Raw genomic sequence first — 25,657 nt, 5'->3', positions numbered from 1 at the left:
AGGCATAAAGTTTGTGTAACTTAGGAGAACCACCTTAGAGAAGAATGGATGCAAAGTTTCAAATACAAGAAAATGAACATATTTTATAATGATAAGATAAATCATTTCCAACACATTTGAAATTTTAAAAGTCTGAGAATACCCAACAACTTGAAATCTCAAAATATAATATAGTACTTTAATTAACCGCCTAACAGAACAACTCTGTAATGTTTTCTGTACCTTTGCTTGATGCTCTTTGCTTCTTTTTTGACAATTTTGTTACACTTACTGAAGTGAGAAGAGAAAAGTTTATTATTTTACAACATTAATCTAAGTTTTTATTACTGTAAAGAAAGTTACATGTTGTGTTATATTAAGTATGCTTTTTGAAAGAGAACTCTTCCATTTCCAGGAAATGATGAGAATCAAATTCCCCATTCAAAATTTACACATCTGGATATTGGAATAATTTTTCACAGACTAGTTTCAGGCCGTGTACGTTGCAAACCCCATTTTCCTACTACCCACATATTTCCAGGGCCAGGCACTTTAGAATGTTCATATTGCCTTGGCCCTCCAGCTTCATTCATTGTACTTCACTGGTCTACACAGTGGGAAGAGTATTCCTACAAATTATTTCTATATAACTATTAAGAATTATAAGTATATTTGCAAATGATAGAAAACCTACATAAATATATTTACCCAAACCCCAAATAAATGTGTAGCCATTGTATTTCTTCCTATTTTGGTCCCCAGCAAGCCCACAGCCATTCTTGTGTCATCCAATGGAAGGGAATGAAAAAGGATAAATAATGGCATATAAGAGCATTAACTAATATCCTAGTTCTGCAAATTAACAAAAAGAATGACCTGTGAGCATATTTCTGGGTCTCACCATATACCTTAGAAGAGACTTATGAAAGTGAGGGATCAGAAGCATAAACTTCATTACTTTCAGTTATTTTGCCTCTGGGTAGAACCCATTTGGGTACAGTGTGAAAATCCTGCTGCTGTTAAATTTGTTAAATAAATTTTTAACTTTTGCACATCAGAATTCACATCTGGCATTCAGACATTTAAGTAAACATGAATTTAGTCCCATGTTTATAATTGAAGCATAGGCTTTTCTTTAGTCCAGTCATTTGGATATGAAATTTGAACAAATTTTTTGGACAAGAAACTCCTGGTCTATTTCCATCAGTAAACTGGGTGATTTTTAAAATATATTAGGTTATGGGGTAAAGATAGATCTTATATGTGTATATTTATATGTATGGACACACAAAAAATACAAACATAAAATTTCAAAAACAGTTTTAGTAGAAGATTCAAAAGTCAGAAAAAAAATTAGGACAAATATACAATAAATGTAGTTCCCATTTCTTACTGGAAAATATTCTTCCACTTACCTTTGTAACTAGCACATTTTTTAAAAAATTGCACTATGTACAAATATTTTACATAATGCAGTAAAAAGTTAACTATACTTATTTCTATTGTTTTTGTATAAAATTAATATTCTCAATAAGTTAATTACGATCAATCCTATCATTTTCTTCATTGATTTGAAAATATTAAGTTTGAAATATTTTTTAGCTTTTAATGGGTCCTTTTGTTATTACCTAATTAAATGTATAATATAATAAGATCTAAAATGTAGAAGTACAAGGAAATTAGGTCATTGATGTAACTAGATCTGATGAAATAATCAGGAAGGGCTTAATAGTATTGTTGATTTAAAGATTTATTTCTATTATTATTATGACTATTTTTCAATTTTTAGAACATATCAGAAATACTTGGTTTGAGACCAGTTATTAATGAAATCATATGATAACTGATAAAGAAGAGTGAAATTTGTCAGATTATGATTTACTCTAGCTCTTCTGTGAGATCGGAATAATAACTTTATATGGTTAAACCCTGCACTCCCTATGTCCTCAATATTTAAATTCACTCTTTTGGATTGGAAAACTTTAGAAATCTTTCAACTGAGCATCTGGTCACAAAAGTTTAGATTTTCAAGCTTTGCTTTAAATCTTTCTTATTTTCACTCTCTCTTTCCTTTTAATCTTTCCCTTTTCCACCCCATGCACCCTGTAATCAAATACATTGTGTGCTTCATATTAAAACCAGGGACATACAGAGTGAGATTATACTCCCAACCATTTTCTTAAATTGAATTGCTAATCTAGTTAGTGGTTAAGATTTTCAAACATAGACTAATGTGATATGTTGTTAATTTTCATCTTTATAGGTACATGACTGTTTCTTAACTTCTGAGATTAAATTAAGGTATAGTCCAACACAATAATTCATCTATGAACTTTGGATTTTATACAGTGTAAAGTTGGTAAATATTTTAAAAGATATAAAAAGTTTTCTCGATATTTTTTGCATTTATTACAATAATAAAAGAAACGTAACAAAGAATAACTACACTTGTTTATTTTAAAAGTATAAAATTGGTTTCATTTTGGTGTGGCATAATTTAAGTATTTCAGTATAAGTTGGCAGATTTTCTGCATAGCTAATAGTCCTGTTAATTCCTGTTTATATCTATTTTGTCTTTTAACAGTTGGATTTATTTCACTCAACAGGGGTTCTTTTATTCAAATAGTATCACAAGAAACAGTAAATTAAGAGATGAGAATTGAAAAGGAGTTATGGAAAAAATATAAAAGGGAAATAATTTGTCTTTAATATGTTAATGTTTCTTAGACAATGTAAATAAGCTAAAGGTCTCAAAAACTATTAGTATACTAAGAAGAACTTTTGCTGAAAGAATATAATTTTTTTAGCTTGAGAAAAATTACATTTTCAGGGTAGTAAATAATATAAACCACTCCTAATTAGTTTACCAGTACCCTTATTTAATTGAATTTCAATTTTTTTCATCAAGTTTATTTATCTTTATTTTCCACTTACTTTTAAGTTAAAACATGGACCCACACATGCATATTTAGTTGTGATATACCACTAAATAAACTGAATCATTACAATAATAAGATTTTGTTGTACTTATCATATTTGTATATCTATATTTTATGTACATAAGATGATCATGGTATCATCTATGTAAGCACTAAATTCTCATTATTGAAATTATTCAGTTTATTTAACCTGTACTTTTATTTGTATATGCATGCAAAAATCAACATGCCTATCAAGTATTGTAAATATTAAAATTGTTGTTGACTTCTCCCTGACCTCCCAACTCAGATTTGTTCCTCTTATCTCTACTATGTCTTAATATTAACATTTACCACTGGTATTATGGTGGTACTTCTCTTCAATGTAGGTGAATTCATAAAGGAAAGCAATCATCCCAGTTTGTAATACCAAGGTAGGTTCACAAGTAATAACACTTGATTAGTAAATAAATAGTTAATGTACATGTCTAATTCTGACTTATAATACCTCTAGATTCAAAACAAGCAAGGTAGCTTTTATTTAATCCCAGTCATTCACTATTTCTTCTTTAAATTAAAAATAACCATACCTTAAATAATTTTGAAAGCTATCTTTTTAATGATGTCTTTTTTTCTCAAATATATTTTGTGGGGTTTTTTTAAAAGCAAATATTATATAGAAAGAAAAGACAAAAGGGAGCTAACATTATTAAAGACTCTGTATGCTCCAGGTCATGCAACTATATCGGGTAAAGATGAAATTCAGACTCAGAATTGTCTATGTTCAAAATCATGCTTTCCTGGATAGTAAGGTTTGAAGAAGGTTTAAAAGGCACCAACCTCAAGGATATTTTCTTAACAATGGATAAAATCATGTCTTCAAAGTTCTGTTTACTTGAAAGCATTTCTAGACAGCATATTCAAAATTATTGGTCTTTCATGTCTTGTGGGAATTAGATTATTAAATCTTCAAACTTCAGGAAATGAGGGTGGAAAGAGACAAGGCTAAGATGTAAGATCCTCTCACAGAAGGCAAGCAAAGTTTCCTGGGTTCTTATGGACGGTTTTTATTTGTCAGAAAAAGAGCCAAGAAAAGAAGAATAAGGTATGTAGCTGTCACCTGTGTATTTATTATTTCTGTCATTGAGACTGAAAATCTGAAACAATAGAAATCCATTTCATCATTCAATTACACATTTTTGTAATCATTTTATTTGAGATAAAGAGATATTTCTGAGAATACAAATATCATTAACATCTCACTCTTGAACTAACTAGTAAATTTCTTTTAATTAATAAATAATTATGTCATTGAGAAAATTGGATTTGTTATATCTCAAATGGTAAACTGAAACTATAGTTATTGATAGAATCAGCTCTATCTGAGACACAACATATTTAAAGGCAGAAGTGAGATAGAGGAACTAGTATGGAATAGTCAGGGTAGAAACTTGACTATAAGAAGGAAAAGAAATGTGTTAGAGCTCAAAATGTAAACCTTTTTTCTCCTGCCTAAATCTAGAACCAGTGAAAAGATATAATAGACAACAGATGGAGATTAAAAGTATCAGTTTTATTAATTATGAAATCTGAATTGGCATTTCATATCTGAATCAATAATGAGCTTTTTTTCTACTTAATTCCATAGTTCAATCTATCTCCTCATCACAGCAAAGCAAGAAAACCAGCTTTCCTAATCTGAAAGGAAGTGGAAGCAAATACATTTGCTTCCCATAGGCAAGTGGTTTTCAAGAGGTGGGAGAAAGGGCATAAACTAGGCTGGAATAGCTCCTTCTTAAAATTTTAAAAATTTATTCTGATTTCTTATACATGACAGTAGAATGCATCTTGACACATTGTACATAAATGGAGCACAACTTCTCATTCCCCTGACTGTACATGTGCAGAGTCATTCCAGTAGTGTAATCATATATGTATATAGGGTCATAATTTAGCTATTGTGATTTGAGCTGCTCTAAACATTGTTGTGGTAGAATGCTCTTTTCTTGATGCACCAAACTGAAAACTTGCTCTCTTCCTTGACACGCACGGTAAGGAACAAAGAACCACCCAGTGAAAACATGAGAAATAGGAAATATGCACTCCCTACTAATTAGATAGGAAGCAAATTTAGAAGAGGGCATTTAGAAGAGTAGAAGTATATGCATGTTCATAAAAGAGCTACTTGGAGGAGAAATCTTGAAAATACAAGAGAAGAAATAGCTTAGTAATCATGGACCCAGAAAAGGTGAGCGAAGATGTGTTGAAGAGAATGAAGTTATAGGTTTCAAAAGCGAGAAGAGCTTAACCTCCATGTACAAAAGGAATAGTGTAGAATCACGTATGGATCCTTTTGTAGGGAAGGCCAGAAGTTGAAATAATTAATGTTTGAGGACCTCAATATTATGATTGATCTTCTAAAAAAAAATCTTGAAAACAATCAGCGAGGGAAGATTATTTAAAGCCACAGTGGATCCAGCGAGGTTTGAGGTCTACAAATGTGTAGTGTTACCATTGTGCCTGGTTATATGATTTTTTCCAGTAGACATCAGCAGCATGATACTGTAGACTTGCAGAATAATAATACGAGTATTAGTTAATAATTATTGAATGCTTATTGTGAGCAAAATATTTTTGTAAGTGCTTTATGTATTTCTTTTAATTCATATATCACCTTTTAAAATAGATTATTTTTATCCCCAATTTAGTGATGAGGTATCAAGAGATTAATAAGGAGCCCAAGGTCAGTATTAGTAGGGTTAAGGAAAAAGAAGAGGTCTAGGGAAGAATCCTAAGCAACAAACAAACAAAAAATCAACTGTACTCCAGTTCTTGCAGGGACCAGTAAAATAGGGACCTCTAAAGAGAGAATTGTTTAGTGAGGATATTTTCCCTGGAAATCGTTTCAATGGAATTTTTCTCACAAAGTTTTTAAAAATGCAGTATGGTTAAAGGGAAATCGAGTTTCTACTTTCTTTTTCTTGTTTCACATTCAATGAATTACAATATGATTTCTGCCACAAGAACAGAATCTGCTTTTGCAGAGGTCACCAGCCATCTAATTACCATTCCAATAGTGCATTCTCCCTGCTCATGCTGTTCCCTTCTGGGTAGCTGCTGACACTGCTGACCTCCATGAAACTGCCTTCTCCCTTGTGTCCTGCTTCTCCTCTCTCATTGTTTGTTCTTTTTGAGTGCCCTTCATGGGCTTCTCTTCTCCTCCTTAGTTCTTAAATGTACATACCCTGAAATACCTTTCCTTGGCTCTTAGTCTATACTCACTTCTTCAGTGATCCTATTCATTTTCACACCTTCACCTGTTTGGTTTTTTTTTTTTTTTTTTTTTTTTTTCAGAAAATGCTCATTTGCTACCTGCAACCCCTTTCCTGAATTACAGATCTACTGTTAACACCTGTTTACTGTTGACCTCTCAACCTGAAAATTCTGTGGAAAGCTCAATTCTAATAACTTTAATGCAGATATTTATGTTCCTACATAAATACTCCTCTTTCTATCTTTTCTGCCCAAATTCTAAACCCAAGCATTTCTTATGACTCCACTTTCTCTTCTATTCATTTTATTAAATCAAGTATTAATGTCTTCTGATTCTGTTTCTATGGAATGTTCCTTGTCCATCTCATCTTTTTTTTCCCACTTTTCTTTGTCCTTACCTCTAAATAAGAAATTTTCAACTCCTCTTCAAATGACTTGTCATATATCATTTGTTAGATCATCATAGATTCTCCATTCTGAACCAGGTCCTGAGATAGGCAATAAGACAGGATCTTAACAATGTCTGCATATCAGCTTTACAAATTAAAACTAAACAATAGCCCAGAGATGTGTTTCAGAGATTCTCATTGAGCTAGTTTTGGGAGAAGCTTGGATATCAATATTTTTCAAGTTCTCCAAATAATTATAATGTGCAGCCAGATATAAGGACCACCAACTTAACTTACACACAGGTCAAGAAAATGTACACCGTTCTTGCCCCCGTGGAACATAAATTCTGTTTGAAGATACAAGTATTAAAAACAGATATCCATATATATGTATGATTAAAAGTTACAGGTGCAATAAAGAAAATGAACAAGGTACTATGAGAGAAAGAATGTAATAAGACAATCTAATTTAGAATGTATTGAATCATAACAGTCATTTCTAAAGAAGTAGTGTTTATAGTGAATTCTCAAGGATGAGTATGATTTGGTCAAAGAAATGGATGGGGGGAAACGCTTTGGTGAATTTGAGTCATGGATATTACTTAAAAAAATGGCACTTAAAAAAAAAGCCAATATGGTAGTAATGGGAAAAGAGAAGCAAAAATGAGATCGGAAAAAAAAATGTGCAATGCTAATTTATTTTTTAAAGGTTCATTGAAAATCAAATTATAGGTCTTTAGAAAGGAATCAAAAAAATACTACTTTAGCTTTCCCATAGATTAGCGGATAGAGACTAAATATAAATCTGTGGCACTTTGATGAAGATATTGTGGTTGCTTGTACTGTAGGGATATTCATGGTTATAAATAGGACCCTATGGATTCAAGATGTACTTTAGAGGTGGAGTTAATGGAACCTGCTGGTGAGTTGGATATAAGGGATAGGGAAAATCAATAATTATCAAGGATGATTCACAGCTTTTGGCTTAAGACATATAAGGGATAGGGAAAATTAATAATTATCAAGGATGATTCACAGCTTTTGGCTTAAGACATTGGTGTCAATCACTTTTATTTTTTAATAGGCTTCATTTTTTAGAGAATTTTTAGGTTTATAGCAAAATTAATAGTAAGATACATAGACTTCATATATACCTCCTCCACTCTCACCTCCCCCCATACATTTGTTACAATCAATATATCTATATTGACACATCATTAGCCCCAAAAGTCCACAGTTTACAATCAGATTCAGTCCTGGTGTTATGTCTCTTCTGGGTTTTGACAAGTATATAATGCCATGTATCTGCCACTATAGTATCATATGGAGTACTTTCACTGACCTATAAATTGTAGGTTTTGTATTTATTCATCCCTCCCAACCTCTCACCTCTCAACCTGAAAATTCTGTGGAAAGCTCAATTCTAATAACTCTGATCCTTTTACTGACTCCAAAGTTTTATGTTTTCTGTCATGTCATGTAGTTGGAACACACACGGCTTTACAAAATTGGCTTCTTTAACTTAGTGAAATGGAATTTAGGTTGGAAAATGGAATCAACTATTATAAACATTTGTGTGCAGGTTCAGTCGATGTGAGTCTTCAACTCACTTGAGCTCAACTGCTGATTTTTATGGTATGAGTATTTATTTTGTTTCATAGAAAACTGTCAAACTATGTTGAACAGTTGCTATACCATTTTTTATTCTCATCAGTAATGAATGAGAGTTTCTGTTGGTCTACATTACATCTTCACCAGTATTTGATATTGTTAGTGTTTTGTACTTTGACCATCTTAGTAGGAATATAAGTATCCTACATTAATAGGTATCTCATTATTACAGTTTATAATAACCTAATGATATGTGATACATCCTATATTTCATATTCTTTCTTACCATTTTCATGTCAACTTGGAGAGGTGTCTCTTCAGGCCTTTTCCTCATTTTATTATTAATTTATATTGCAGCAATTTACCTTTCCTTAGAGTGTTCAAAGGAAGTGGTGAGAAAGGATATTCTTCCTTGTTGTAAATGTTGGTAGGGAAAATCATAGTTTCTCAACATTATGTATGATGTTAACTGTAGGTTTTCGTAGATCTTTTTATCAAATTAAGGAAATTCACACCCATTTCCAGTTTGTTGAGAGTTTTTATCATGAATGGGATATTGCCAAATACTTTTTCTTTACCTATTGATATGATCGTGTAATATAAGTCTGGTTTTTGAATGATGAACCAGTCTTGCATATGTGGAATGAGTCCCACTTAGTTGTGATGCATAGTTATTTTTTACTTTGTTATATTTTATTTGCTAATAGTTAAAGATTTTTGCATTTGTAATTTATGAGAGATATTGGTCTGTGACTTTCTTTTCTTGTAATGTCATTGTCTGGTTTGCGAATTGGGGCAATGCTGGTGTTATAGCATAAGTTAGGAAGTATTTCCTCTGCTTCTGTCTTCTAGAAGAGATTATAGAAAATTGATATAATTTCTTTCTTAAATGTGTGGTAGAAGCAATCCATCAGTGAATTCATGTGAGTATGGTATTTTCTGATTTGGAAGGCTATTAGTTATTGATTCAATTTCAGTAAGAGATACAGGCCTATTTAGATTGCTTTTTTTTTCCAAGATTTCTTTTTATCTTTGATTTTTCTGAAGTTTAAATATGATATGCCTATAAGTAATTTATTTTTACTTTTTAAAAATTTTTTATACTTAGTGTTCTTCGAACTTCCTGGATCTGTGATTTGGTGTCTAATATGAACTTGGGAAAAATTCTCAGTCATTTTTCCTTCAAAAATTTATTCTATATCTTTCTCATATTTTTCCTCCTATCTTCCCATTACAGATATGTTACACCATTTGTGGTTGTCCCAAAGTTCTTAGACTGTTCTTGTTCAATTTTTAGGGGACTTTCCTCTTAGTTTTTCCAGTCTGGAAACTTCTATGAACATATACCCAAGCTCAGAATTTTTTTCCTGAATTTTATCCAGTCCATTAATGAGCCTGTCAAAGGCATTTTTCATTTTGGTTACACCATGGTTTCTTTCTCAGAACTTCTATTCCTGTTTACATTGGTTAACATTCTTACTTGTGCATTTTATTCATTAGAGCTAATAGCATGTTAATCCTAGTTGTTTTAAAATCCTGGTGAGATAATTCCAGCATCCATACCATATCTGGTTCTAATTCTTGATTTGTCTCCTTGAATTGTTATTTTGGTTTGTTTTGCTAGAGTTTTCATAGAGTTTGCTTCTGCAGGTTTCATATACTACTGTGTTCTCTTTCAGACTTTCTTCTGGGTTTTACACCCTTTAAGGAAGATATGAAAATCAAGGGGTTACCATTTTATGGATAATTAAGTCCAAACTTTTAGCCTTCTAAGGTTGTCCCCAATTTCTCAACATCTCTGACAATAGCTTCATGCTTAAACTGGCCAACTTGATGTTCCGTGAACAGAGACTGTTTTCCTACAACTATATCTTTATTTTTATCATTCACTTGGCCTGTAATGCTTTTCTTCTTCTTTAATTGAAAAGTTCTGCCTACCTTTAGAACAATTTCAGATATTTTTCCCATGGCACTTTCTAAAGACTGTGTACTTGGCCTCTTTTACGACAGTTATTGAGGATACTTAACTGCAGGCTACCTATGTTATAGTCAGTCACACAATTGTTCCCTAATCCCAACCTTCCCTCCTGCTGAAAATGGCTTGATATGAATGATCACTTTTTTTGGATCTCTGTACTTACCTTAGACCTAGCAAGTTATGTCTAGATTAGTAAAGGCTCAGTATTTATTGAATTAATGTACAGAGAATAATATCTTACTTAAATGTCTTTATTCTTTTTAATATTTTATTTTGGTTTTAGGTGGACACAATATATTTATTTTATTTTTATGTGGTGCTGAGAATCTAACCCAGTGTCCTCAAGCATGCCAGGCGAGCGTGCTACCACTTGAGCCACATCCCCAGCCCCTAAATGTCTTTATTCTAATCGATATTTTATGAGAATATATTAATACTAATACTGATGAGGATATAAAAATAATTCCTAAAACTATATATTTTGTTAATTTAGTAAAGCCAGCTATATCAATGGCAACATTTGGCTTGAAATATTTCTCTATCATGTACTGAAAGATCAAAGTGTATCTTTGGTTTATCTTTGGTATATAAAATACATTAGGAAAAAAATACTATTCTCTAAAATGAAGATATTACACAGTAGTTAGGGTGAATTCTCCCCTAGATCTACTTGTCCCTTCAAGTTACTGTTTTTATTTTCTGAGGTCTACATTTAATGTGTCCTCACTCTGTAATTTGACTCAAAACTTTTTTAAAATTTCTTTTTTTTCTTTTTCATTTTTTGCAATGCTAGGGATGGAATCCAGAACCATGTGCCTGTTAGGCAAGCATTCTACCACTGAACTACACACCCAATCCTAAAAATTCTATTTCTTTTCTGAAGAAAAAAGAAGACAAAAATATTTGTAGTCAATAATAATTCATTTTAAAAAACTCTTGCTGATATAAGTTCTACACGAAATATATTCATATGACTCTGTAATGTTTCCATGAAAGTCTTACCCCTTCTGGGCACTGTATCTGAGGGTCTGTGTGACTATGACTGAAATGCATGTGGAAGCATAACTGCTGTAGCTGAGAAATGACCATGTTTCCTCTTAGTTCTCAGCAAGAGTAATTGAATGTAGAATATCTTACTAAACGCTGGACTGTGACAGTGTGTTAACACTCTGACTATCTCCTAACAGCAGGGCAATTATTTGCTGAGTGGGATTTTTATAAATCCCCTGGCACTAGTATGTCCTGATAATTATGATGAAGTGCATTGGTCAGTGTTGATTCAGCAATCTCTACCCTAGCAAATATTTCATTCACAGTTCTCTGGCCCACTTTTACTTTTCTAGTTATCAGAGATCTTTACTAATATTCCTGCTATAATGTCTTATTTTTTCAAAAGCTGGTTCCTTAAAACTTGGAACTCAAACATATTTTAAACTCCTTTTAGAAATGTCTATCTCTCACAGTATTCACAAATTTAAATAAAAACAGTATAAAATTTTGTTCCTTTATATGGCTATCTATAACTTCTGTCTGTTGTGTAATTGTCATTTCTGCTAATAGAACTTGAATTCTCCCACCTACCCTTTAAACTTGACTGTTCTTCATTCCCAGAATAAATGAACTTTTAGATAATGAGAAATTACTATTTTTTATAAAATTGAAACTGAAGCATTAGTAATTTGGTTTGAGAATTACAGGTGCATATAGTCCTATTTCATATTCTTCCTATTGTATTTTAAAAATAAACCTCAATAACAAAGAGACAAAGAGAAAAAAATTAGAGTGTAACTTCCCTCAGGCAATTACAAAATAAAGGTCAGTGTATGAGAGGAAAATGACCATAAAAAATTCTTTGTAATATAACAGTTGATGCTCCAAACATAAGAAGTATATCCATTTGTTTTCAAATGAGGTGCACTTTTGAATAGTTTTTCACACAATACTTAAGTAGAAGAATAAAAACGGAGAAGAAAGAAGCCAACTGATAGATTGTTAGAAATATGGAATGGTTCAAAATATTAATGTAATGCTAAGGGTGAATGGGTAACAAATGGTACATTTGCTCGTTGCTCAACCTAACATAATTAATATTCTAGGTCATGCTTAAGTTCCCATGATGGAGGGTCTGAAGGGGGGAATTCAAGAAAAATATATATCTATTATATAACTCATTGCTTTTTTTTTTTCTTTTGACGAGTCAGAATCATAGCCTTTAAAAAAAATCAGTGCTTTCACACCTCATTTGCCGTATTCACCACTGGGCCACCAGTCAGCAGCCGGGCCTGATGCAAGGAGGTCAGTAAGAAGCTATTAGCAGGGTCCTCTCCTGAGATTTCTTGGGTCTTATTGAGTTGAATGTTAGCATGACAGTATTGCAAATAACTCAGTTGTAGGCTTTTTCTTTCTTTCTTTCTTTTTTTCGAACAGTTAGCACAGATTTCCCCATAGTGTTGGTCACTCTAGAAAATTATTGCTGAAAATGAAGTCCCCAAAGCTAGCTTGGCAGTAGCCCTTCTAAGTTGTGAAAAATGTGAAAACTGGAAAATATGTCATAATCCCTTAGGGTTAGCTCTACCTTTTGTGACTCATAGTAATATTTTTTAAAAACCAACAACAAACCATTATTCATAAGTGGCTTACAAATAATGCAATATGGCAGCTGAGACAATAGTAAGTTAAAGTTGTTTTATTTACTTAAAGAAATAATAATTAAATGAATAGTATAGCAATATAAATCAGCAGGTATTTCCTTGCTATAGGATTGACGGAATGCTGGACTGTTTTTATTGATGTAAGTTAGCAAATGTATTAATTTCTAAAATACTGACACCTTGAAGATTTTAAATGATACATTTGAATTCAATTAAAATATATTTTCTATCTATATTTGATTTAAATTGCAAAGAGAATACACATGAGGAGGTCTCCATATAGGTTGCAAAATATAATTTAAGAAAGCTATCATGTCTACTGAGCTATTTGCATTTCCCATCTAGCCTATGTATACATGTGCATGCAAATGTAAAAGAAGATCAAGATTCCTAATGGGGTAAAGTTAATAGCTGGTGGCAGTTATTCAGGTAGATAGATATTTTAAAATGATAAATTATAGTCTGGTTAAATTGTAGTATTTAACCATTCAATCTGTAAATTTGCAGAAATTTTAGTAATAAGCTATCAGAATTCAATTAATTAGATCATTACTAATCAGAATGATTCTCCTACATCTTCTCATAGACTATTATATTACATGTCAGAATAGTCCTCTAACATAACATTGGCTTTTTCTCATTACAATCAAAACATTTTCATATGAGAAAATAATTCTAAAAATCATCTTAAAAATTGCCACCTACTTTTAAATTATCATCCTTTGAAAACTATTGTGAATATATGTCTATATTTTTAAAATTAACATTAATTTAAACTGTTTATGTATCCACTTTGTCTATATTTACTGTGACAGAGACAGAATGTTAGTATGATATTTAAAATACTTTATATAACTACCTTTCAACATTTTCAGCATTTTTACTTATATCAATTGTAGTATAGAGTAAATATCAAAGAAAAGCCAGCTTAAAATATTTTAGTCATATAAATGTATTTACATTATGTTTTGATATATAATAAAATTTGGTCCTCAGTTTTAAAATAGAAAATGTTGAATTGGAGGTGACTCAAATGGATCTGTGGTAATTTAGCTCTAGATAACAATGTCTTTGAAAACAAATTGAAACTGATGGGTTAAGAAAGAGAAAAAGGGTCTAATCTATAAATTACTTGAAAACAGTCAATAAGACTTTGAAATAAACCTCAAATGTTTTATTACATATTTACGAGGCTTTGGAAAGCAAGAGTAAAATAAATGATTTTATGGGCATTTTTGAACTTCACATTGTTATAGATGAGCAATTAATATTCAATTCTTGAGTGTCTACTATGTGTCCAGCATTCTGCTAGACCTTGAGGTTTCAAAAATATCTGAAAGAGTCCTTGAGTCTTCTACCAGCTTCTTGCTGATAGAAGAATGATGCACACAAAGGAACCAAGAAACAACATGAGAGGTGCTATGGTGGAGACATGCCAAGGTTACTAAGGAAGCATTAGGGTTAGGCCACTGAACCCAGCTTGCATAGCTATTAGGTAAAGATTAATAGTTACTGAAACATTAGGCTGGAAATACAAAACTTTCTTGGATTGTTTTTCAAAGACTGATATCCTAGTTAATCTTATTAATTTTTTGGAAGTATTAATCCATGAGGTAAATATAGCAACCTGGAGAGATTATTGACTTGATAATGGCATAACAGAAAAGCACATTGTTAGGAAGATAGATTTAATAGGCACCTTCTTTATATAGTTCAGAGTGTCTACAGAGCAGCCACACAAGCTATATTATCATTTATATTGTAACTCTTCCCTATGAATATGCATTTACATATATGATATTTACATATACACATGTAAAAAAAATATGTGTGTGTATGTATGTATGTGTGTGTGTGTGTGTGTGTGTGTGTATATATATATATATATATATATATATATATATATAAAATGTTTTGAATATAGTGCTATGGAAATCAAATACCATCAAAACATGATTCTATCAAAGTATGGTTCTATGCAGTATACTAAAATTTATACTCAAATAGCATTACATTTTCAGAAAATGGACATCTGCTAAACTTGAATTTGACATCTGTCACATATATATATTTTGAACATCTATTGCATAGCAGATGTTGTGCTAAGTAAGTCTTGACTATTTTGATGCAGTGTGTGACAAAGCAAATGACAGAATAGCAAAGGTAACATTATACTAGAGAAGCATGGCACCTAATGTGCTCATTAAATATAGGATATGATTTTGAGTGATAATAGACCATATATGAGTGTGTGTGTGTGTGTGTGTGTGTGTGTGTATACAGAGAGATCACTCATACCTACACACACACACACACATACACATATGTGTGTGTGAGATTCAGTTTGATTATTGAAGTACAGGATTTGAAACACCTGCTATTAAGATGTATAATTATTAACAATTCAAATATTTATTGAGTACTACTTGGTACCCAGAAGTAGGTCAAGAATTATGTATTTGGGGGATGGGGATATAGCTCAGTTGGTAGAGTGCTTGCTTCAAATGTACAAGGCCCTGGGTTCAATCCCCAGCATCACAAAAAAAGTTATTAAAAAAAAAGAATTATGTATTTGCATTCCTGTACACTCATTCATATCTGTACAGAATTACAGATATGGTTAAATATACATAATATATGGTTAAGAATACAAAATGAATTGGCGAAAGGCCTCTCTGTAATTTTGTTCTTAAATACAATTAAATGAAAATGCAATGTGTGCCAAATACAAACTATAGCTCAGTACCTTTTAAAAATTTGTTCTAATTAGTTATAGTGACAGCAGAATGCATTTTGATATACTATATACAAATAGAGTACAACTTCTCATTCCTCTAGTGTATGTGGTGTAGAGTCATACCAGCTATGCATGTATATAGGGTAGTAATGTCAGTCTCATTCTATCATTCTTCCCACTCCCACAACCCCTCCTTTGACCTTATTCTCCTCTGCTCAATCCAAAATTCCTCCATTCTTCCCTACCTGTCCCCAATCATTATGGATCAGCATCCCTTTATCAGAAAAAACATTCGGCCTTTGGTTTTTTGGGTTGGTTTATTTTACTTAGCATGATATTCTCCAGATCCAGTAATTTACTTACAAACAACATAGTTTCATTCTTCTTTAAGACTGAGTAATATTCCATTGTGTATATATACCACATTTTCTTTATCCATTATCTGTTGAAGGGCATCTAGTTTGGTTCTATATATAGTTTGGCTATTGTGAATTGAGCTGCTATAAACATTGATGTGGCTGCATCACTGTATTATGCTGATTTTAAGTCCTTTGGGGATAGCTCAGTATCTTTAACATATTTACTATTTAATCCTGAAGCATACTAAAATATTGGTCTATAGTGAAGACAAAGTATGAGTATTTTGTACAGTCTCCTTAGATGAACTGAAGTCTATCCCCAATTAAGAACCAGAGTTGTAAAATATTAAAGCATTCCTTAAGCACCTTAAAGTGTTCATGGTACAACTTTATCTTCCTTTTATTTATAGGAAAATTAAAGGAAAAATTAAAATTGTTTTTTTCTTTAGATTCCAGGTATATACAACTCTCCATTCAGACAAGCACCTGATCCATGGGAGTTGCGGTTACAGAAGGCAAAGCCATTGACACACCCAAAACCTAAGGTTAGGCAGGAGTACTCTGCAAGCCTTAGTGATTGGCTGGCTTGTACAAGTGCCCGGTCTTTTCCACGGTCTGACATTCTGCCACCTATCAATAAGAAGTGCCAGGTATTATTTAGTCCTATAAAAATCGTGTCGTTAATATCATTCTTACATTTTTTTGTGGTACTTCATACATGATATAAAATTTACTATCTTAACCACTTTTAAGTGTACTTTTCAGTGGTGGTAAGTTCATTCATATTATTGTGCAACCATCACCACCATTCATTTACAGGATTCTTCATCTTGCAAAAATTGAAATTCTATATTGATTAAATAACTATCCATTCCCCACCCTCACCCCCTACCTCTCAATCTCCTGCACCCACACGGCTTATTTCACTTAGTATGGTGTCCTTAAGATTTGAATTTCCTTCCTGTTTAAGGTTAGATTTCATTATATATACATACTGTACTTTGTTTAACCATTCACAATAAACACTTGAGTTATAGCCACATTTTAGCTATTGTGAATAATGTTGCTATGAACCTGAATGTGCAAGTATCTCTTGAGACCCTGCCCTCATTTTTTTGAGAATATTCCTAGAAGTGGAATTACCAGATCATTTAATAATTTTATGTTTAATCTTTTGAGAAACTGCCATACTGTTTCCTACAGTGGTTGTACCACTTTCCATTCACACCACCAACATAAAAGCGTTCCAATTTCTTCACATCCTTGCCAATACTTGTTATTTTAAGGGTTCCTTTTTTTAATTACTAGCTATCTTCATATATGTAAGATAGTATCTCCTTGTAGTTTTGATTTATATTTCCATAGTGATTAGTGATGTTGAACATCTTTGTCTATGTTTATTGCCCATTTGTATATTTTCTTTGAAGAAATCTCTACTCATATCCTTTGCCCACTATTGAATTGGGTTGTTTGTTTTTATACTTGAGTTTTAGGAATTATTTATATATTTCAGATATATTGTCATATATGATTTGCAAATATTTTCTCCCCTTCTGTGGGCTGCCTCTTTACCCTGTTGATAGTGTCATGATATTGAAAAAAATATATCGTTGTTTTGTTTTTATTTGTGATGAGAGGAAAATATTTCTCATAAAAATCTAATTTTAAAAGTAATATAAATTACTTTAAAAAGATAGATCAAAGAAGCAAATGCTTTTTTAGTATTGGATTTTGTTGTATTAAGTATGAAGGTAAATCATTATTTATTGACTAGAATCTAGACCTTTTATTTAAAAATATTATAGTAGTACTTACTATGGTCTGTTTTGCTGGAAAAAAATCTTTATGTATTACCAAATTTATTTAATTTAATCTATCCTCCGATGATCTACATTTTTTCATATGAAATTATAAACATAACTTGAATTTGAATAAGTTAAAAAGTATAAATTTGAAAATTAAAGTAAATAACTATAATATTTCCCATGCATTCATGCATATGAAATGTTCAATGTGTTAAATGTATTAAGTACTCAGTGGTTGTTATGGTTTCACATATAACATTGCTTACTTAAATTTTTTAATAATGAATATTGCATGCTATATTCATTGAGGTAGCTTTTGGTGCTACATGGGATTCATAGACTAATTTTGCATGCAGCTTTTTAGGAAATTTGAAAATTACATGACATTAGCTAGCTTATTATGACTGTGACCAAAATATGTGACAACAACAACTTAGAGGAGAAAAAAATTATTTGGAGATGACAGTTTCAAAGATCCAGTTCCTGGAATGCTGACTTCTTTGTACTGGCCCTGAGTCCAGCCACAACATCATGGCCAAAGGGCATGGTAAAAGAAAACCATTCAACTTGGGACAGCCAGGAAGCAGAGAGGACAAGATATTCTTCAGCCATGCCCCTTCTGCCTACAATGATCACCCTGTTGTCCACTTATTAAGTTACAGCTCTCATAATCTAATAATTTCACCTCAGAACATTTCTTCATTTCCTAGTATATAAACTTTGGGAAGATATTAAAGATCCAAATTATACCATTCTCTTCCTGACCTCCCCAAACCTCATTTCCATCTCACAATGCAAAATGTACTTAGGCCCTTTCCAAGAATGCATGAATAAAATAGTTGGAAATACCCCAGAGCGTATCTGCTTCAACCTACCACACTGTACAATACTCACTAACCGTTAATCATTTAATATTATTTTATAAGTGTTTTATACTGTTTTCCCATTAGCTCTACTGTTTTGTTTTTATTATGCTTTTTTGAGGTGGATATTTATTTTTATTTGCTCATCTCTATTATAGCATTTTTATCAATACAATAATTTTTAATTTTTTACACAGCTTTCCCCCTCCATACCATTTTATATGGGCGTTTGTGTGTGTGTGTGTATTTATAATATATGGAATGGATCAGTGAAACATATGGATAGATAAAAGGAATATTTTGATATGTATTTATATAAAAATATATGTATACATATCCATGCTGAAGGAATATGTACATATGTTATATATATGAAACAGAGGTATATATTTACATAGAAAAATATCTCTATGTACTATATATAAAGAGAAATATATATGAGGAGGAATCTATATATTTTATATATGTACATACATATATGTATATAATACACTTCTGAATTACATTTATTTAGTATACAAGAAAGTGATATCTGCTAATATATTTTTCTTTTCTACTTTTCCTTTGTTCTGGTCTCTCCTTTTCTTGACATCTATTTTTTTCTTTATCCTTCTTCCCTCACTATATTTTCCTTATCTCTTCCCTTAGCCATGTCTTCCCTTCTGTTCTGTCCTTTCTCTTTGTTTTTTTTTCCTTTTTTCTTTCCTCATCTTTTCTTCATTTACCTCCTTTCTTGTTTTCTCATTCTTCTTTTTATTATTATTATTTTTTAGTTGTAGATTGGCACAATACCTCTATTTTTTATTTATTTATTTTTATGTGGTGCTGAGGATCAAACCCAAGGCCTCATAGGTATGAGGCAAGCGCTGTGCCACGAAGCCACAATCCCAACCCTTCCCATTCTCCTTTCTTTCCTTTTTTTCTTCTTTCACTCCTTCCTTTTCGTTTTCACAGATTTGATTGTTTTATGTTGTTTTCTTTGACTGAGCCACATTTCCTCTATGATAATCAATAATAAAAGGGTGCATACATCATTGGGGACATTTAAGATTATGCCCAAATGATAATATTTGTACATAGCATCTATACTGCCCTGCCCAGGTAATTTCTTAAATGTATGGGACAACTGTAGTAAGTTGTAAAAAAATTCATTTTTATATAAGTTTTGAGGGAAACTTTAAAAGTACAAGATGACTTTAAAGTATGGATTATTAAGAATATATCAGGGGGCTGGGGTTGTGGCTCAGTGATAGAGTTCTTGCATGTGTGAGGCTCTGGGTTCAATTTTCAGCACCGCATATAAATAAATTAGTAAATAAAGGTCCATTGACATCTAAAAATATTTTTTAAAAGAACTTATCAGAACAAAGATATATTTGATTCTCTAAACTAGGACTTGGGTGGAGACAAGGTAGGCCAAATATTAGAAAATCATAGCTATGAGTCCAAGAAAACTTTCAGGGTTAGATTGAGTCCTGAATGACCTATGCATTATAGGAATTAATAGTTGGAAAGAGAGACAATGAACAGATCTAAAGTTTGAAGCAGTTTCCAAAATCTGGAATCCATGTTAATTCAGTAATGTAGATAATTACCCAAGATCTGAAAGTCATGCTATCTAAAGAGATACAAATTAACAAAAGATTTAGCAACAGAGAAATCTGATAGCTCATATCAAAATTGCTAACCAAGTAGCTGGATTTTTAAGTTCAAAGGTAAGACACTAGTTGTCTAACATAAAAATGTGTGGACAAGATACTGAAGGACATAGGGAGATAGAAATGATTGAAGGACCCTTGGCTATCAATTCAAAAGAATTAAGTTTATTTTAATTCTAAATCGCTGATTAAGCACAGCTCCTCTTTCATTTCCTACTCTCATTGAAACTAGAAAGTTCCAGAAAACATAGTATAGTAGAGTAAGTACACAAGTGATATGTGTATGTTGATATACCAACAAAGGTTATAAGACATCAACTAACCACTGAGAAAACCATTACTCCATTTGGGTGCTGACCATTTAAAAGTCATAGCCTCAAACAATTTGCTTATTTCTTTGATGTTACTGTTCCAAACCTTTTAAATACTATTCTTTAGGCTAATAATAGTGGTAATAATAAAAAACACTCCTGGTTCCATTTTTTTTGAGTGTTTACTGTGTTCTAAATACAATGCTAAGAGTGTTACATTATCTTACACATCTTAAGAGCAATTCTGTGATACAATTATTATTCAATTTTACATTTGATGAAAACAGGTGTAGAGAAGTAATTTGTCCCTAATTATACAATAAAATATTAATTCTTTTAAACCAAAGAATTTTTCAAAGAATAAGAATTTGTCCAAAAGGTTTTGATTTCTTAGTAGCATACTTGGAATCATGTTACTGTATCTTTAAAAAGTAAAGTTCCAATAAAAATCCATTAACTACTTTCAAATATAGCAATCCTCCTGTCCAGCTGTGAAAAGTACTAGATGATACTTATTTGCCATTTGTGTTATTTACGGTCCATGACTTTTATGGTAACTGGTTCCTATTATTGGTTTCTATTAATGTAAAACATAAGTGAACATAAATGAGGCGTGAATCATTTCTTTTTATTAGCCCCACAGTCTTCACTCAGTGCTTGCAGTAACTCCAGCTGTGTCTTGTTAGTGATAACCTATTTAAAGAAGGGATTTTTAAGAATAAGAAATATGAAATAAGAAATAAGAAATCTTCATCCATATTACTTCCTTCTTTACAACAGTGGGAAAAAAAGAAAAAGAAAACAATGTGTAATTAATAGCACAGCAAAGTCCTGTGTTCCTTTGATTCATATTGTCCTTAATAATATACTAATTGGACAACCAGAGGGATTCAGTAACTAGTTTTAGTAACTACTACGTAACACAAGGATATGTTCCAAGTCACTTCACAGTGTACCTATTGGTTTTTCCTTGTTCTGTGTTTGTGTCATCTAAAGGTTGCTATTGGTACTAGAGTCATAGGACATAACCCGAAAATAAGTAAATATTATGTTTTTCCTATGTTTAGAGGATCATCAATTAAATAAGAAATTTGGCTTTCACCTAAAAGCTTTAATTAAAGAAATTATATGCTCTGCTATTTCTGTTTATAGGATGGCTTTTGAAAAGTTATGTTCAGAATCTTTTAAAAATAATTTTACTTACTTAAAAAGGAAAAAAATCACTGATTATATTAGAGGAATATGCTTTTAAAATTACAAAACAAACACCTATAAGTACAAGCATTCTAACTGCATCATGAAAACCTTTTCATGTAAGTGAGGAAACTTCTACATAATCTAAACCATTTTTAAGGCAATCACTTTTACTTGAGAGAACAAGTTTTCGGGTAGAAAAGTGATATACTTTTTCTGATATTCTTCTATCTTCTAACTCAGATAAGAATAAATTGGGTTTTTAAAATAATTAGTAAACTTGCTATACATTGGAGATGTTCACTAGCCTTGGTTACGAACAATTTCTGTAATAATACATGTACCTCATCCTGTCTTTGTCAGGGGCCATTCCGAGATTTCAATGAAGTATTAGAACAACGTTACAAGCCTCTGGAGCCAACATTGCGAGTGGCAGAACCAATCAATGAGTTAAAACTAGCCAGAGAGGAGTTTAAAAGAGAGGAATGTGCACAAAATATACATAGCAAAATGTAAGTTTTTTTAAAAACATAATTTCATTATGTTTGGTGCTTTAAATTTTCTAATATTGTAGAGGAACTTCTTTTTGTGAGAAAATTCAAAGTCATCTATTTAGAAGCAACAATTTTTTTAAGAGGTGGGGGGGAGACAGAGAGAATTTTTATTTATTTCTTTAAGCTTTCGGCGGACACAACATCTCTGTTTGTATGTGGTGCTGAGGATCGAACCCGGGCCACATGCATGCAAGGCGAGCGCACTATCGCTTGAGCCACATCCTCAGCCCTAGAAGCAACAATTTTATAACTGTACCTATTGTAAATGATGTTAATATTGATGGCAAAAAATACATATGTACTACTTAAAAATATATGAACTTCTCTCCCAAATATGTATGTATGCATTTATCAAAGGAAAAAAATAATGAATTGCATTTTAAGATGGAGAAGTGACAACTATGCATCAGTAAAGATAATATCTTTAATTAGCTAATGAAAGCACATATATTGTGATGCTTCTAAAATAAGATCCAATAGAAAAATATTTTGTTAACATGAACTAAATTCCATTTTGTTACATATAATATTCTAGATTGAATAAATAAAAGGTTACTGATGACTAAGGAAAACGATAGAAAAAGATGGAGGATGATCTAACAGCATATGCAATTTAAAATTACTTTATTAGCATCAGTGATTTGGGTCTTGATTCATATGTCTTTCCTCTAGGGTATTTCTTCTCTGAGATATCTTGTCTCCAATAGAATAATACATGATTTATAAATAGATTACTTTAAACCTAGAATAGCCTCTTTTTTTTAGTGTTATAATCCTATAATACCGTATGTAATTGTCATTGCAAATATCTTATAATTCCTTATTATTATTATTTATATAATAAATGATAATTATATTATTTAACATATATCATTTAATATATAATTATATGTCTATTATATCAACCTATAAGTTATTATAATTGTAATAATTTTAGTATAATATAATCTACTATTATAAATTCTTATATAATAGTATACTATAGCATATTAAATTGCCATTATTGGTTATGATTATATAGTATGTATTAGGTATGAATTATCATTTCATATATATTATATAGTAATAATTTATACAATAACAATGATCACGATACACTAGCAGTATTTTTTGTTATATAAAAATCTACAATAGCATATTAATTTTCACAGTAGATTCTGGATAATTTTATCATTCAGAAAAGATATATGGAATATGTTTTGTTATAATCATAAATTTCTGAAGAGAATCTTAAATTTTTACATAAACTGACGTAAAATGGTAAGCATCTCAAGTAATTTTTATAATTTTTAAAAATTTATAGTAACTACTTGAACTGAAAAATAAGTAACTATAGTGTATTTAGCAGATTCTTTCTGTAATTGGTTGAGTTAACCTAATGCATGATGAATACGAAAATCAGAAACATATATTTTCAATTGGTTTTTGGAAGGTAGACTAGTTTTACAACAGAAATTTTAGAAGATTAATGCTGCTCAGATTTAGCCTAAATATGCAATTTAGTGATAAATACCCAAATTTATATTACTCAGAATTATTTTTCTATTTTCAACAATGCTAAGGTTTACAAAATAGCAAGATTAATTGCTGAAATAATTGAGATGATTATTATCTCACTGATATTTCTGCGGAAATCATTACATATCCAAGGTACTGCAGGAGTCTTTCCTAGTATTTTCCTTGCTAATCCTAGAAAGATCAGAATCAATGTTATCCCCAAAGAAATGTGCTTACCTTATATTTTTCATAGAATATGTGTAAATATCATCAGTCTCTATGGTGTTGCTGATCACCTTTATCCTGACGTTTTCAGAGACTGAAAATTGTCTCTAGGGTTATCAAACCAATCTGAAACAAAGTTGGAAGTGCTAAAGAAATTACTTATAGGTTCAAAACTCATATTTTTTCACAACTAAGATAAGCAATTGTTCTTAGCAATTAGTCTAAGGATAATTCCACCATAAGAGGAACAAAACACTGATATTTATAGTTTCTTCTGAAAACACTTTGGTTTTTATATGTTGGAAAACATCTAACTGTATCTTATGCAGCAAAAGAAATGTTAGAAATTTGAGTTTCATATCTCTGTTGAGGGTAATTCTGTGAAAGAAATTAGGAGAAAAGTATGCTCTTATCACAAAGATGCAAAATTTTGTAATGCAGATTGTGTTTTTGCCACATGATTGGTTTTACCCATAAGGAATTAAAAACAGCATGTTCATAACCATCCCAGGGCCTTATTCAGGAACCTTCTGTATAGCCCTTTATTTCCATTCTTAAGTGCTCAAAAAAGGTAGCACTATATCTGAGAGTTTGATACATTTGGCAATTGCTTTTTCCTATTATTATGAAAAATGCAATGTGTTTTAGTAGAAGGAGCATGAGCTTTCGAACTAGATCTATGTGATCTCAAATCTTGGCTCCCTTACACAACAGCAATATGATACTAGCTAAATAATTTAGCCTCCCTGAAATGCTATTTCCATGTAGGTGAAAATAGAAATATTACCTTCAAAAGTTGTCATAATGATTGAACAAGATAATGAGTATAAAGATATAAAAATGAAAAGAATATAGAAGGGTCTTAATAAAAGACAATTATTACCAGAATCTGTATTTGCTGCAAACAGAATTCTACATGTAAGGCATCAAAGAAGGGAGAGGAAATCACAGACTTCAAGGATAGGATGGATTCCATCCACTAGTCTAAAGAACCAAAGTTAAAGGAAGATCAACAGCAGAACTCTTCCTGAGCAATAGTGTCCTAAATTTATATAAGGTTTCTCATTAGGTTTCTAAAAGATAGATTCTTCTGAGGGCGTTACTCTTTTAGGACTGCCATACCAAAGTACCAGGAACTAGGTGGCTTTAATGAAAATTTATTGTCTCACAGTTCTGGAGGCTAGCAATCTGAATTCAAGGCATTGACAGAGTTGCTTTCTCTGAAGACTGTGAAAAAGATTCTGTTCATGCTTCTCCCATACCTTTCAATAATTTGCTGTCAATCTCTGGCTTTCTTTGGCTTGTAGAAACATCTTTCTGAGCTTATGAAGCATCACTACTTGCATTCATCTCCACATGATAATCTCTGTGCTTGTCTGTATTCAAAATTCCCTTTTTATAAAGACACCAGTCATATTGGATTAGGGGTCTACCTTACTCCAGTGTAATCTTAAATTTACTTATTATATCTACAATGAACCTATTTCCAAATGAGATTATATTTCAAAGTTCTAGGGGTTCAGACTTCAGCCAACTCTGAACAGTGATATGAGAGAATATGATCCACGCCCTAGGTAACTCTTAGGATGACAATGTGCTTTTTACTAATTATAGGCTTATAGGTGATAGCTATTATTTACATATATGTATTTAAG

At 31.5% G+C, this 25,657-nt stretch overlaps 1 protein-coding gene across 3 annotated transcripts in view; it reads left to right on the top strand.

Annotated features, from left to right (window-relative positions):
* Positions 1-25,657, top strand: part of Spata17 (spermatogenesis associated 17) — a 201,939-nt gene that overhangs the window by 96,948 nt on the left and 79,334 nt on the right. For 2 of the 3 annotated variants that reach the window (XM_015483373.2, XM_048809351.1), the window contains exons 7-8: positions 16,345-16,545; positions 22,090-22,238. In XM_015483373.2, the coding sequence (XP_015338859.1) occupies positions 16,345-16,545; positions 22,090-22,238 (350 nt within the window). The remainder of the gene's footprint in view (positions 1-16,344; positions 16,546-22,089; positions 22,239-25,657) is intronic. The other variant, XM_048809352.1, reaches the window with a different exon arrangement.

This window comes from Marmota marmota, unplaced genomic scaffold (assembly GCF_001458135.2).
Source record: "Marmota marmota marmota unplaced genomic scaffold, marMar, whole genome shotgun sequence".
NCBI classification, from domain to species: domain Eukaryota; kingdom Metazoa; phylum Chordata; class Mammalia; order Rodentia; family Sciuridae; genus Marmota; species Marmota marmota.
The sequence above is the reverse complement of the archived record's forward strand: the minus strand, read 5'-3'. Positions and strand labels throughout refer to the sequence as shown.